A 16,041-nucleotide genomic window follows, 5' to 3' on the forward strand; every position below is an offset into this window, starting at 1 on the left:
CCTTATCCATCTCCCTTCCTTCCTAATTATTTTTCTTCGTTCCTTCCTTATCAATCTCCCTTCCTTCCTAATTATTTTTCTTCCTTCCTTCCTTATCTATTGTCCTTCTTTATCTACCTTCCTTCTTTATCTATCTTCCTTCCTTCCTTAAGCCAAAAAAAAAAGAGGAATAAAAAAACACTTATTGAGTATGCATTTATCTCTTGACTATGTACAGAGAACAAATAACAAACAAATTAATGCAGAGAAAATTTGCTGCTTCTAAAAAGTCTTCTGTACGTACTGTGACCGAACGTACCCTATTATCATTATTGTCTCGACGGAAAGAAAAACGATAAAAAACAAACAAAAATAGACTAATTTCTTTTTTGTTTAAACCAGAAAGAATATTAAGACAGGCGGAGCGAAGGTAAATCCATGCAGTATAGCCAACAATGGAAAAATGAGAAAAAATAATAAATAAATAAAATAAAGACCAAGTAGTAAATAAAGAAGGAAGTTGTTTAAAGAGGAGAGGAAAGAAGGAAGAGGGAGAAAGGAAGATAGGTAAGAGGGAAAGATAAAAGAATAAAGAGGAGGAAGAGAAAAGTAAGAAAGAAAGAGGAAAAAATTATCTTACATTTTCATTCGTGACATTTTTTTTTTCCAAACGTTACAATATGGGGGAAAATACATCGGAGAGAGAGAGAGAGAGAGAGAGAGAGAGAGAGATAAACATCGGAGGATAATACTGACATTTACAGAACTTGAGAGAAAAATAAACATCGGAGAATAATATCAACATTCACAAAACTTAAGGAACGGAGAGAGAGCGAGAGGAAGAGCGAGAGAGAGGTCTATATAGGCACCCATGATAAGTTAGAACACAAACAAACAAGAACAACAACAAGTCAAAGTCCAGTAATCCATTTAATTTCCAAACACTCCAAATTTCAACTTTCCTTTTTTTCCGGAGGGGGGGAGCTTAATTTCCTATATTCAAGATTTCCAACTGTATACATATGTTTCCTTCTTTTGGGGGGAGGGATTTAAAATTTTGACTGGATTTTTTGCTCACCGGATTGACTGACTAGCGGAACGTGGATTATCAAGGACTTTCTCTGCATATATTAAAAACCCTAACTCAACCTCTCACTTACACAATCACCATAAAAAACAATAATAATAACAAGAAGAATAAAAAAGCTGGTATGCACATTTTCTCCCAGCATTTTATTTATTTACCAACACAAGGCTGAGATATTTTCTTTTTCTGGTAATACTGCAGCTGGAACTCTAGCCTCTTGCAACCCTCAATGCCTCGGCTCTCTTACAAAGGTGTCAGGCCTTCTGCTAGTAAATATAATGTATGGGATTATGATGTTCAGCCGGGATCAAGTCGTGTCGTGAAATGTGGCAAGCTAAGGCGATAGGCAAAGCATGTGGTATATTCCGCAGTCCGTGGTTGGTAGCACTGACTTGAGTTGTCCTCTGGTCCATATGGGTGGTGTGGACGATAGTAACTGTTTACCATCGCAATGGGGTTAATATCAGGTTGGAGGTAGCTGGTAGTCTGTAATACAACTTGTCGGGGAACTTGCTTGCAATCTTGCCACACCCCAGCACTGCACAAGTGGATGGCATTTCGGTAGAAAGTCTGTCTTGTGGCACCAACGCAGAACAGATAAAAAAAGAAGAGTGGTTTGTTTTGCCTCCAGCTCAGCCCCAAGGCTTGAACTTTATGAGTTGTGCACACAATCTATATTTGTTTTTTCGAGTAAGACCACATATTTAGCCTGTCACCTTGGGTTTTTGCCACATTTCATGACATGACTTTTGTTCCTCACTGTACAGTCATCTAAAAAAGTATCAGATACCATGAGTTGGTTGAATAAAATCTGAGTGAAATCTATTGACATGTGCGTTGGTTAGGCGGGTACCAGTGGATAGTCTTGCATATGATACCAACCTAACCAATACAGCAACATGTCTCTAGATTTTGCTCAAACTCTATTCAGCTGACCCAAGGGTGTTCGATACCTTTTTTGGTGACTGCACATCATAATCCCTTAACCTTCTCCTCCTCCTCCAACTTCACAATCCCTTCCTCCTTTTCACCTTCCACAATCTTTTCTTCAAACTCCAAACCTCTTCCTCCATTTCAACCTTAACAATTTCTTGCTCCTCAACTTCTACACTCTCTTCCTCCTCCTCCCCCTTAACAATTTCTTCCTTCTTGATCTCCAAAACCTCTTCCTTGAGCCTCACTGTCTCTCCCTCCTGAACCTCCACAATTTCCTTCTCAACCTCCAGGCCCTCCTCCCTTATCCCCAAAACCTATTCTTCAACCACACAACTTTTTCCTCTTCAACACAGATGACTGAAAAAAATCCTTATGTCCAAAGAAAATATAATGGCAAGATGTTCGTTATGGTTTTCACCGAGTCCTATTCTGATGTGGTATAGAAATTAAGTGTTTTCGGCGAGCCACATACAGTGTTTTTAATGAGCCTGATTCTGACGTGGTAAAGAAATCTAGTGTTTTCTGTGAGCCCAATTCAGTGCTTTCTAATGTGGCTGATTCTAATATACCAAAGAAATGTAGTTAGTGTTTTCAATAAGCTCAATACAGTGCTTTTTAATGAGCCCAATTCTGATGTGCCCAAGAAATCGAGTACTTTCAATGATCCAAATTCTGAAGTAGTGTTTTCATTGTGGCAAATTCTGAAGTACCAAAGAAATATAGTGTTTTAAATAAGCCAAATTCTGATGTAGTGTTTTAAATGAGGCAAATTCTGATGTACCAAAGAAATATAGTGTTTTAAATAAGCCAAATTCTGATGTAGTGTTTTAAATGAGGCAAATTCTGATGTACCAAAGAAATATAGTGTTTTAAATAAGCCAAATTCTTATGTAGTGTTTTAAATGAGGCAAATTCTGATGTACCAAAGAAATATAGTGTTTTAAATAAGCCAAATTCTGATGGTAGTGTTTTAAATGAGGCAAATTCTGATGTATCAAAGAAATCTAGTGTTTTCAATGGGCCCAATTCTGCTGTGTCAAATCTATAGTGCTTATCAAAGTGTAGATACTGATTTAATACTTATTTTCTTTTCCTCTAGCCCCCAAAATCCTAATCTAACTCAATGTGGGGATGCAAAAAACTCAAATGAACACAACTAGAAACACTTGAAAAATATAAAGAAACAAAGTGTTCGTTCGAGGTCACTCTGACGGAATAATACCCAGAATATTCACATCTTCCGAGCGACCTCGAACGAAATACCAAAATCAACACAACAACAACAACAGCAACAAAGATATGAAAAAGTGGTACTGTTGGAGGTAGGGGCCGAGTGGATGTTTCTTCAATGTTCAATAACCCAAACATAAGACCAGTTAAACACCCACTCTCCTAAACTCAACGTGGAGTGCACCAAGAATAAACTCTGCATTTCTAAACATATCGGTGCCTTTGTACGCTCATTGGAAAGCCTCTCGTAGAAGGTCCTGGGTTTTCATGGGCTGTTTTGTGATGCTAGTGAGTTTAACCAATACTTCTGCATCTTCAACCGGAAAATCACCCATGAAAACCCGGTTAATCTGGCCTCGGAAAAGTCGTACTGAGAGACCGATATGTTTAAGAGCACATCCTTAACCAGGTAACAGCAGGGATCGTGTTTCTTAATGGTCCCTCCAAGCGAGAAAAATGAGTAAAAATCATCACTCGCACAAACCATTTATAATATATATCAAAGCATTTGTGATCAGATTAATTATCATCTATTTTTGGGGGTTTATATCATGGCACAAATTTGGCCCGTCGCTGCTACCAGGTTAAGCGTATTATGTGTGTTCTTTAGCTTTGTGATCAGCGTAGCACAGTGGATAGCATAAGCTCCTCGGATGCCGTTCGTAACTTAACAATTAGCACTCGATGGGTTCCTATTGTGTACCATGTGAAGATAATCCCATGTGCCAAAGTTATGAGTGCACGCCAACGACCCTTAGCTCAATACTGCAAGTGCGCTGTGCCTGTTTGACTCAGCTCTCCGGCGTACCTTCTAACACAGTGGGAATCCATGTGTTAGGGTAGCAGCCAGGATTACAAGTGTTTAGACAGTGTCAACCAAGTGCTAGTCAGAGTGTAGCTCCAAGATTTACCCTCACCGTTAAGTTCCTATGATGTGGAAATGTCAGAATGGAATAGAGGAACAGTGCAACAAGACTTGGAAGTGTTAGAAATAGAGGAAGGATCGAGTAAGAAGAGGCTCATCCTAAGACCAACCTCAAGAATGGGGGATGGACTAGAAATGAAGAAAATAAAAGATTAGAAAGTACTTACATATTACAGGAACTTAGGTTATGATAAATCCGGGCATTACAGAGGTACAATAAAGCTGACTGGCTGGCTGCATGGTGAACCTATGCTATGCTATGCCACTGATACTGCTAAGCGAGTCTCCCAAGTCATGCCCTGAGCAGGTAATGCATTGCCTCACAGTAATTCCCGACCCATGCCTCCCCGCCCCCCTCCCCCCACACCCCCACACCTGCCACCATAAGGTGCAGGTGTGGGCCGTCCGTCCATGGTCCACGATGACGGGAAGTGATAACACAGCCTCATCTAGGAGCAGACCCCACAACATCTTCAACATGAAGAACATTCGCCTCATTCAACGTCCTCCGCGCAGCCTCATGTCTGGCGCGGCGGACGTCAACAGCTTGTGAAATGTACTGGAAATGTGTCGTCGCTTTCCGCTAAAACTGTACATTCTGTCCTCCCGGGAGATGCCCCAAAGGCTACACATATCTACACTGCACGATGCCCGTTTGGTCGTAGGCCTACCTTACACACTACAGCGGAAGGAAGTCCCTAGAGGATTACGGTGCTGGTTTACATTACCTGCACCCAAGGGGGGGTCGAGGGAGCACCACCGTCACATCCAAGTCACTACCGGCACAAAAAGTCAAAAAAATATAGTTTCGCGGGGCCTTTCAGGTGTCGTAGGTGCTCCCCGTCCTCCTCCTCTCGTCCTTCTTTTCGAGACTCTCCTTTCTACCGCTCCGTCTGTTTTGTACGCTGGCGTCTGAGCTGGTAACACTACAGCTGTCGTAATAAATCCTACATATTGTCTGCTATCATATCCTAGGCATGGAACCTTGGGAGTTGGGTTGGGCGAAGGTGTTGGGTTGTGTGAAGGTGTCGATTCCCTTCTTGGCGACGCAGGAAATGTCGTCGATGGACTTCTTGGCAGCGTCCGAAAGCCCGTCGACGGACTTCTTGGCGGCGTGGGATATGTCGTCAACAGAGCGCAGGGCCGACTCGGTGATCTCCCCCAGCGAGCGTTTGGTGTGGTCGAAGATCTCGGAGGTGCTGCGCTTGTAGGTGGACACGAGCTCCTCCACCTCCCGGTTGATCTTGGAGATGACGAACTCCAAAGCGTCACGGCCCTGCAACACCCCAAGGGACAATGTAACGCCATGCAACACTCCCTTGCTTATTGAATCTCTACTACTCGTCCAATCTGTTAATCCACTTCACTTGTTGTCAATCTCACTCTGGCAACCCCTACCCATCAATCCTCATTCATTCATTCGTCTTTGATGCCTGCTCCTAGGAACTCCCACCAGGGGATGGTTACGGCAGAAGAGTTTCCATTTCTCTATCCAGACACTCCCTCCTTGCCTGCTCAAAGTTTCTCAAGGATCTTTTACCTCTCTCCCTGACATATTCCTGCACCCTATCTCTCCACTTCACTGGAGGTCATCCTCTAACATTCCCTCCCTCTATCTCACTCCCATACCCCCTCCTGGTCATCTTACTCTCCTCCATTTGCTCCATGTGGCCAAACCACTTTAAAGTCTGTTGCTTCACTTCTTCCACCACTCCACACTTCTTCCCTTCACCCACGTGACACATTCCAAAACGCTCATACACACTTTCATTACTTATTCCATCCATTCTACTCACACCACATGCACTCCTCAAATAACTCATTTCCACTGCCTGCACTGCACAGACCTCTGACGTTCATTCCAGGCCCATGTTTCACTTGCATATGTGACGGTTGATACTATTACTGTATTGGTCAAATCCCATCAATCCTGCCCTTATATGCTCTCACTGCCATCCTCATTCATTCTCCTCATGTGTCTAACCCATTCAAGAGCACCAAACAGGAAGATTAGTGATTAAATACAAATGAGTCATGCCACAATGCCTCCTACCACCAGTGCCACACCACAACTATCACGACAGCCACCACCCAAGAAAGAAGTACAGGAAAGGAAGTTAGGGAAAGAGAAAAGAAGTAGAGATAAGGAAGGAAGGGAAAGGGAGTAAGAAGGGAGTAAGGAGAAAAGCAGAAAGGAAAAGATAATAAGGAAGGGAAAGGAAGTGAGGAAAAGGAGAAAAGAAGTAAGGAAAAGACAGTAAGGAAGGGAAAGGGAGTAGGGAAAAAGAGGAAAGAAGCAAGGGAAGGGAGAGGGAGTAAGAAAAAGGAGAAAAGAAGCGAGGAAAAGACAAGAAGAAAAGGAAAGGGAGTGAGGAAAAGGAGAAAGGAAGTAAGGAAAGACAAATAGGAAGGGAAAGGGAGTAAAGAAATAAGGGAAAAACAAGAAGGAGGGAAGGAAGGAAAGGGAAACAAGGAAGAGGGGAAAAGAAGTAAGCACTGTCTCCACCACACCACAACCACCACCACCACAACCATACATACCTTGAAGGAGTTATTGGAGATGCTGTTGAGGAGGTAGTTTTCCATGTACGAGGTGAGGGGGACGCCCTTCACCGTGATGATGGTCTCCTGCCGCAGCACAGTGTTCTCGTTGTTGCTGGGGTCGGGAGAGTAGACCAGCCGCTCATCCATGCTGACCGTACTGGCGAAGGTGAGCTGCGGAAGGAAGGGCGGCGTTAGGTTAGACGAGTGTGCTTATGTGTGTGTGTGTGTGTGACTGTGTTGGTGAAGGTAAGCTGGGAAAGGAAAGGCAGTGTTAGGTTAGACAATAGTGTGTTTGTGTGTTGGTGAAGGTGAGCTGGGAAAGGGATGGCAGGGTTAGGTTAGACGAGTGTGAGTATGCGTGTGTGTGAGACTGTGTTGGTGAAGGTGAGCTGGGTAAGGAAAGGCAGGGTTAGGTTAGATAAGAGTGTGTGTGTATTTACCTAGTTTTAGTTTTACAGGGCCTGGGCTTACGCTCGTGTGGTCCCGTCTCCGTATCTACATTTATCCAACTTTTCCTTAAAGCTTTGCACACTCCTCACCGATACTACATCCTCACTTAGTCTGTTCCAAACCGCTATATTTTTTTGAGGGAGGCTATATTTCTTATGTCTCTCAAGCATCTTCCCTTCCTCAGTTTTTTACTATGTCGTCTTGTGTTCCTGGTGGTAATTTCTTCTTTTAGTACTAACTCCTCGTTATCTACTTCTTCCATTTTGCTCAATAATTTGTAGATTTGTATTAGGTGTGTGTTTGTGTGTGTGTGTGTGTGTGTGTGTGTGTGTGTGTGTGTGTGTGTGTGTGTGTGTGTGTTGGTGAAGGTGAGGGAAGTGCAGCATTAAGTTAGAAATTAAGAAAGTGTGTTGCATCATCACCTTATTGTATGTTGAGAAAGGCAAGCTGGAAAAGAAATGGCGATATTAGATTAGAGATTGAGTGTGAAAATCCCATATTCTGAAACGCTTCTGGCTCTCCCATTAACCCGGTAGCAGCGAGGATCATGTTTCTTAAAGGTCCCTCTAAGCGAGAAAATGAGAAAAAATCATCACTCACACAAACCATTTCATAATATGTATCAGAGCATTTGTGATCAGTTTATGCATCATCTATTTTGGGGGGTTTTATATCATGGCACAAATTTGGCCCATCACTGCTACCATGTTAATAAATACTCATATGACATTCAAAAAATCTGTTTATGGGTTTCTCTTAAGCATTTCCATTCATTTCTGTTCCGTTTCTCTGGGCAACTTTCCATAAACTGCTTAATCTCATAACACTTTCTACTGAACTCTCTTTGCCCCGCTAAACCCTGTCTGTTACTTTTTATCAACGTTGTCCTGAACATCACGGAAGAAATGGCTATGGACCGGCAACACTGGAGGAGGCTCATATCCCATCCAACCCCACTATAGGGAATAAATGGACGTTAAACGATGATGATGATGATGATGTCCTCTCATACACTCTCAAAGGCCACACAAGGATATACAGAGACTACGGAACAAGGGGCCGGCCAATCACTCCTCCTCCCACATACGTGATAAAGTTACTCACGTTTCTGGTTCTCATGGTCATGGTTCTGCTTTCAGGGTCCACCTCGGAGTGTTCGTATCCATAGCACACGCGGTCCGCCCCAAGGATCTGTGGAAAGGGAGTTGATGTGTGAGAGGGAGGGCAAGGAGTGGAGATGCAAAACAATAAATAAATAAATAAATATATAAATAAATAAAAAAGGATGAAAACCACAAAAAGATTAATTAAGAAGTAGAAGAAAAAGTAGAAATAGAAGAAGAAAAGTACCGTAAATTGAAAAAGAAGAAGAAAGTAGACGCAGAAGTAGAAGAAAAGGAAATAAAAGGAGAAGAAAGTAGAAGCAGAAGTAGAAGAAAAGGAAATAAAAGAAGTAGAAGAAGCAGAAATAGAAATGTAAAAAGAACAAGAACAAAAACGAGAATAAAAAAGAGCAGACAAAGTAGAAAAGAAAAAAAAGAACAAGAACGAGAAGAAAAAAAAAAGACATTTCACGCCAAGGCATATAACAAATAAACACACACACACACACACACACACACACACACACACACACACACACACACACACACAAAAAAAAAAAAGGATGCAAATAAAACAATAAAAATCTGCACTTATTCAACCATGATACCAAACCTACAAAACATTCACCCACAAAAAACACCAAAACAACCAACCCCATACACCCATTCTCACCGTCTGCGCCCAGCCCGGGAGGCCCCACCGCGAGCTGATGAGGCGGTGGGTGTGAAGAACGCCGCCTACCACGTTGCGTTCGATCACGTCCGTCCCCACCACCGCCGGGTTGTGAGGGTTGGGGTATTTCCGCCACACAGCCTGAGTAACTGTCTCCCAGGGGTGGCTGTGGGCGGAGAACGAGGGTATTTAGGGCTGAGGAATTATAAAACCACAAGAATATTATATGGAAGGAAAAGGGAGGGTATATATATGCATCAAGCTGCCCAATCTCATAAGGGAAAGCAGGAACATTAAGCAAGAAGAAGAGAGAGAGAAGTTGGGAGATTAGTGACTTCCCTGACCATTACAGAAGAATACAAGATTAAAATTGTCCCTAGGAAGTCCAGGCTTAAGGGAGAGGTATATATGCACCAAGCCATCCAACAGGGACATTCAGCAAGAAGGAGAGAGAGAGAAGTTGGGAGATTAGTGACTTCCCTGACCATCACAAAAGAATACAAGATTAAAATTGTCCCTAGGAAGTCCAGGCTTAAGGAAGGGGTATATATGCACCAAGCCATCCAACCTCATATGGGAAGAAAAGAACGTTGAAGGAGAAGGAGAGAGAGAAGCTGGGAGGGTAGTAACTTGGCAATCACATGAAAGAAAATAAGAAAAACAAGAAGAAAAGGAGCTGGGGGTGAGTGACTTGGCAAGACTAACCCATCATCAGCTGTCCAACCCCCAAAGGGAAACTAAGGAAAACAAGGAGGAGAACAAGAGAAAGAGAAGAACAAGAAGAGAAAGAGGAGAGGAAAAGAAGCCAGGGGTGAGTGACTTGGCAACACTAACCCATCATCAGCTGTCCAACCCCATAAGGGAAACTAAGGAAAACAAGAAGGAGATCAAGAGAAAGAGAAGAACAAGAAGAGAAAGAGGAGAGGAAAAGAAGCCAGGGGTGAGTGACTTGGCAACACTAACCCATCATCAGCTGTCCAACCCCAAAAGGGAAACTAAGGAAAACAAGAAGGAGATCAAGAGAAAGAGAAGAACAAGAAGAGAAAGAGGAGAACAAGAAGAGAAAGAGGAGAGGAAAAGAAGCCAGGGGTGAGTGACTTGGCAACACTAACCCATCATCAGCTGTCCAACCCCAAAAGAGAAACTAAGGAAAACAAGGAAGAGAACAAGAGAAAGAAGAGAGGAAAAGAAGTCAAGGGTCAGTGACTTGGCAAGACTAACCCAGTATCAGTCATGTGCCAGCCAGGGTTTGTCACACCAGTATATTCCCCTCCGGTCAGTCAAGGTCGTTTACATCATACTCCCCCCTCCCCCCCCCTAACTAGACTGAGGCGGTGTCATGATGATAATATATTGGGGAAATAAAAGTTACTGTGAGGGCAGTGAAAGTTTGACGACCTGTTGATAGCACTTTCTTACTTTGATTTTTGTAATAAGTTAATTGTGTTTTTAGTGAAAGTTTACCTGCCTGTTCATTGCACTTTCTTCCTTTAATATAATGAGCTGTATTACTTAACATTTCCTCACCCAAGTACACCTATTTGACAAGGCTTTCGTAGGAGTTTTGCAATTTCCAGTAGTTTTATGACCCTGGTGGTAGTCTGACTCTTCCTCTGTACCGTGAACCTGAAGGAACACTCATTAGGACCCGACTGCCCACCTCATTGACCTTTAGAAATACTGATGTGAGAAGCAAAAGTGTCTTATAATACCAGTCAATGTTTGGGTTGGGTTTGATGTTACTTCTGTGGTGTGTCTTTTTTGCTAATGAGGAAATAGAAGTTGTTAAGATGAGATTAGTGAAAGTTTGACGGCCTGTTCACTGCATTTTCCTACTGTAATACAATGTCGGGGTTGGCTGTATGTTACTATGGATAATATAATGTCAGGGTTATCTTTGATGGTACTTCTGTGGTGTGTCTTTTTTGCTAATGAGGAGATAGAAGTTGTTAAGATGAGATTAGTGAAAGTTTGACAGCCTGTTCACTGCATTTTCCTACTGTAATACAATGTCTGGGTTGGCTTTGATGGTACTTTTGTGGTGTGTCTTTTCTTGCTAGTGAGGAGATAGAAGTTGTTAAGATGAGATTAGTGAAAGTTTGACGGCCTGTTCACTGCATTTTCCTACTGTAACACAATGTCTGGGTTGGCTGTATGTTACTTTGGATAATATAATGTCAGGGTTGGCTTTGATGGTACTTCTGTGGTGTGTCTTTTCTTGCTAGTGAGGAGATAGAAGTTGTTAAGATGAGATTGGAGAAAGTTTGACAGCCTGTTGATGGCTTGCTGTATGTTACTTTTAATATCTGTCTTGTATCAGTTCTACTTATCATAAACTGTGGTGCCCGGAAAAGTCTTATCAGCCACATTTATGGATCCTCTCAGCTTGTATTATATGAAGTAGATTTTACTAAGCACGCCATCAGGGTAAAATACATACATACATACCAAATAGTCTGCCCGAGTCATTAGCTTGCTCACCTATTTTCAACGGTTGATTATAATGAGCTTGGTTGTCATTGTTTCTTCATAGACGGATAACTTTTTAACATGATATCAGTAATTATCAAGTTATGAGGCTAGTCTGGCTTTCTACTTCTATTTCTGGGATGGAGTTAGTTAGAAAAGAAAGTTGGAAAGTTTTGTTTGGTCGGCACAACATCTGTGGTCATATGCCGGAGAGAGACAGAAGGTGAAGGAATTATAGAAGGGAAAAGACCCCAGGAGACGGGACACAACCCCCGATTAATACCTGGTACCCATTCACTGCTGGGTGGACAGGGGCGTAGGGTATCGGATGGAGTTAGTTAGAAGTGTTGGGTTTTCAAAGACCTGACACATTACAAACTCAGGTGGAAAACAGTGATATAAAAAAATACTAACCATACATTGAAAAGTGGGCCAGGAAAAACAAATCAGCCACATTACAGTTGATAAAGAATAAGTTTAAAAAATCAGGCATGACTTAATCTTAATCTACTAATACCCATTCATATACCCTCAGCTCATCCATGTCTGTTTCTTTATCTTTTACATAGCTCAAAAGACATATGTATATCTCTCCCTCACACACACGAGCCTTCTAAATACAAAACACATATCAAGGGTCTGTGTATTCTAAGACAAGCCTCCTTCTGACAAACAGTTACAAAACCTGATTATGCTCTAGTTTGTGAGTAATCATCAGTTAAGTAATTGCTGTGATCTAATCTTACTAATAACCTCTCTGTAAACACACTGAGACATGCCAATTCTGTAATAAATGAGTCTGAACCGGATCTTAGTAATAATTTTTAGAGACCAATCAACGCTCTACTAATAAACTCTGAATCTGAATTTACTAATAACTTCCCTCCATATATATACATTAAACCTTAAATTAACACTATTGTAATTGGGTTTGAATCTCTTACTAATAACCTTCTAAATACAGATAGACAGATGCTTTATTGACCACAAATTTGTATATTCATTAAAATAACATAAAGACTTGCCATTTAATTTATCTACGATATCAATTATCTGTCTATCTATCTAATATCATGTCTAATGTATGTACCTAATATCATCTGCTTAATCTATCTATCTGTCAATCTATCTATCTAATATACATGTCAAATCTATCTATCTAATATAATCTGTCTAGTTTATGTGACTAGTATCATCTGCTGAATCTATCCATCATTTTGTCTATCTTTTCACCATCACAAAGACATCTATCTAACATCTATCAATCTAAACTCTCGATTTAATAACTGTCATGTCTAAACTATCTAATCTAAGTCTAACCTATCCAATACATATGTTTAATCTATCTGTCATTTTATGTCTTCAGCAAATCACACAGGCATTTGGGTCAGTATGTTCCCAAATAACTAGATCAAGGGACACCCACACACATCCATGACCTAGAAGTCCCACTGAAGCCTTTATGCTGGAGATCATTGTTACCAACCCTGGCTTTTTTCTTTAAAACTATCTAGATGGCCTTTTGGGTTTATCTTGGTTACTAGATATGCACTCTCTCTCTCTCTCTCTCTCTCTCTTCTGCCTTTTACTCATATTTCTCACCTCATCTCTTTCTTTCTCTTCTTTTTCCTTCTCTTTGTTTTTCTCTTCTTTTAATTCGTGTCTTATTTTCTGTTTGCACTTCTCCCTCTCTCCCTGTTTCGTCTCATAAGAAGTAGAAGGAGGAGGAGGAGCAGAAGAAAAAGAAGAGAAAGAGTAGAAGATGCAGAGGAAGAACTGAGGCCATTTTCATTCATTCTCAAACCCTCGTAGTAATTTCCTATTTACTCATATGATTTGGCTGCCAGGGATAGAATCTTGGGGCCAGAGCCACGTGATGGTTCAAGAGGGCCAGGAAGGGGTGCCAAGGGATGTATATAAATGAGACAGACAGACAGACGGACAGAGTATGTTCACGTGCGTCAGAGGTGATGTAACCTTGAGAGGGGGAGAGAGGGAGGGAGACTGCCTCACCCCTCTCTCCCTCTTCTCTACCCTCTCCCTCCCTCCCTGTCTTAATTACTACTCAATTCTCGTAGTTCAAGGTCACTTCCGTCTATATCCTCGCTGTTCCTCACTTCCCGTTCACTATAGTTATGGTTTTGGTGGTTTAAATAACGATAATAAGAGAAATTCGCGTGGTTAGACAGCTCTCCTCCTTTCTCTTTCTCCTCTCCCTCCTCTTTCCTTCTTCTCACTATATGATTATGGTGGTTTAAGGTTACTTCTGTCTATATTCTTACTGTCTCTCACTTCCTGTCTCTTTTAAATGTGGGGCGAGAGGTTTGAGTGATGAAAATAATGAAGTAATTTTCGCGGGGTCATCCTCTCCCTCCTCCCTCTCTCAAGGTTCCTTCTGTCTATTTCTTCACTGTTAATTTCTTATTTCTTTCTTTAATTACATTTTCTTTAGGGTTTAAGAAAATTAGATGATCACGTGGTTAGTTATCCTCCGTTCTTCCCTTCTCTCTCCTCCTACCTCCTTTTTCCCTATACATTACTGATACTTAAAGGTTCCTTCTATCTATATTCTTACACTATTTATTTTCTTTCTATAACTGTTTTGTTTTTTTGAGGGATTAAGGAAAATAATATAAAAATTCACATGGTTATAAGCCCCACTTTCTCTCCTTCCTATACATTTCTGGTAGTTCAAGGTTCCTTCTATCTATATCCTCACCCTTTATCTCTTCTCCCTTCCTCTATTTAAATTTTTCGAGGGTTTAATTAAAAAAAAAATAATATTGAAATTCTCGTGGGTGAGGTTGTGATGGTGGTGGAGGTAATGCCGGGCAAGTATTTTTCATCCCCTACGTGTCTTTTAAGGCGTTTAGGTGTTCGATACTCACCTGAAGATGTGTTCCGATGTCCAAATTTTCATGATGATGGTCGAATTGATGGTCCGAGTCAGGCAGCGAAAAAGGTGGTAGAGAAAGAGGCAGTGAAGCAACCTCCCCCGGCGACGCTAAGCAGCTGACTGACTCCGCCCGGCGCCTTTCAATGACGCAACCAATTTGACAACGGTGCCAGATCGTCGTCCTCAGCCTCTTGTGTTTGCCGATTTCCGACCCAAAAACTGTCTCCTGGACCCCAATAACTGGATTTATTTATAGTTTTCATTAGAATGGTTAATTATCGTGCTTCTGGGCAACAATCATGGGTCAAAAGCCGGGAGATGCGATGCTATGAGTATGGAAATTTGGCAGACGTGCATAGAGATGGCATATTTTCTTGTGACATTAATTTTATCTTATACAGCTTTTTATGACCTTTCTGATGATCGTATTGTCAAGATTATATGATTTTAAAGATTTTTGGATGAGTTTAATTATTATATGCGGTTTATATAACTTCCCATGACTATATTAGCTGTGAAAATAATGTGCAAATAGGTAACTCCAACATATATTTTCGCTAAAGATGCCAGATTTTCCTTCCAATATGTCCACTCTGCAAAATTTGACGCCCATTCTTATATATACATTAAAATTATACGGATTTTAAGATATCCCGTGTGAATGAGATTATTTTAAGAGGTCTATAAGCCATCTCAACGACAGGGCAGCTTAACTAAAGAATAAGATTGTAGTTTAACCCAATATATCAAGTATATCATTATATTCTCCACGATCTGTAATACAATGGCTGAATCACATATGGACTCGTCATTATATATCCTTTTATAATATATCAGTGCTGTTTTCAAGTGCATGTGCTTACGTTATGGAAAGCACTTATTTGTGTATTTTGTAAATGTATGGAAACTGGCAACTGTGGGCTCTCTCTCTCTCTCTCTCTGCAACAATTCCAAGAAGCATTTTTACGGAAATTTACTTGGCACTTAATGTAACCCCGTAAAAGAGGCCGATTACCCATACAAACCCACACACAAACGGTCATGCACAACACCCTCTGCTGTACCCATAACCCTCGTGACGTCACCCATAACACTAAATAAGATACAAGACACGACGGAAAATTTTCACTGACAACCCGCGCTGAATATTTCCCTGCGTCACTATATACGTCACAAGGGACAGATGCATTTTACCTGGGGGATATTTTAACCGGGGACTTATTTTTTCCCCTCTCGCCGGCTGGTTGCATGACAATAAAGCTACACACTCCATACACCATAGCGTTTAAACATAATATATTCATTAGTTAAGGGTATAAGGGGTTTGTAGATAAGGTTAATATACATCTCTATCGGTTTTTATAGTTATAGGAGTCAATTATGCAATTAACAGCTATTTTCGTATTCTTGTTCCTGAGTGGGTGTTACGTTAGTCTTAGGTATGCGAAATAGCTAAGGATGAGAGGAGGAGGAGGAGATGGAAGAATGGAATTAATGAGAGGAGGAAGAAGAAAAGGAAGGAATGGGAAGGGAGAAAAGGAAGAGTTGAAAGTAATGGAAAGGCAGGAGACAAGAAGGAGGAGGAGGAAGAGATGGAATTAAGTAATGGGAAGGGAGGAGAAGGAAGGGAAGAAATGGAATGGAAGGAAGAGAAAGAAGAGGGAGAAATGGAATAGGAGGAGGAGGAAGAAGTGGAAGTAAAGGAATGGGAAGAAGAGAAAGAAGGGTATGGGAAGGGAGGAGGAGGAA

General features: G+C 41.3%; 1 protein-coding gene across 1 annotated transcript; it reads right to left on the minus strand.

Moving 5' to 3' along the window:
* Positions 1-181: 181 nt before the first annotated feature.
* On the minus strand, positions 182-14,441 carry LOC127002968 (protein slowmo-like). Its single transcript, XM_050869290.1, has 5 exons — positions 14,285-14,441; positions 8,928-9,093; positions 8,256-8,342; positions 6,699-6,872; positions 182-5,433 (listed from the first exon to the last, which is right to left on the minus strand). Exons 1-5 carry the CDS (start codon positions 14,314-14,316, stop codon positions 5,122-5,124), a joined length of 771 nt encoding a protein of 256 aa, XP_050725247.1. The 5' UTR covers positions 14,317-14,441; the 3' UTR covers positions 182-5,121.
* Positions 14,442-16,041: the final 1,600 nt, after the last annotated feature.

This window comes from Eriocheir sinensis, chromosome 24 (genome assembly GCF_024679095.1).
Source record: "Eriocheir sinensis breed Jianghai 21 chromosome 24, ASM2467909v1, whole genome shotgun sequence".
In the NCBI taxonomy this organism is placed as follows: domain Eukaryota; kingdom Metazoa; phylum Arthropoda; class Malacostraca; order Decapoda; family Varunidae; genus Eriocheir; species Eriocheir sinensis.

Excerpts from the sequence above, each read along its gene's own strand:
- LOC127002968 (XM_050869290.1), bottom strand. The coding sequence starts at position 14,316 with ATGAAAATTTGGACATCGGAACACATCTTCAG. Across the intron at positions 6,873-8,255 it reads TGACCATGAGAACCAGAAAC|CTCACCTTCGCCAGTACGGT; the intron begins GTGAGTAACTTT and ends TTCCTTCCGCAG. Across the intron at positions 5,434-6,698 it reads TCTCCAATAACTCCTTCAAG|GGCCGTGACGCTTTGGAGTT; the intron begins GTATGTATGGTT and ends GGGGTGTTGCAG.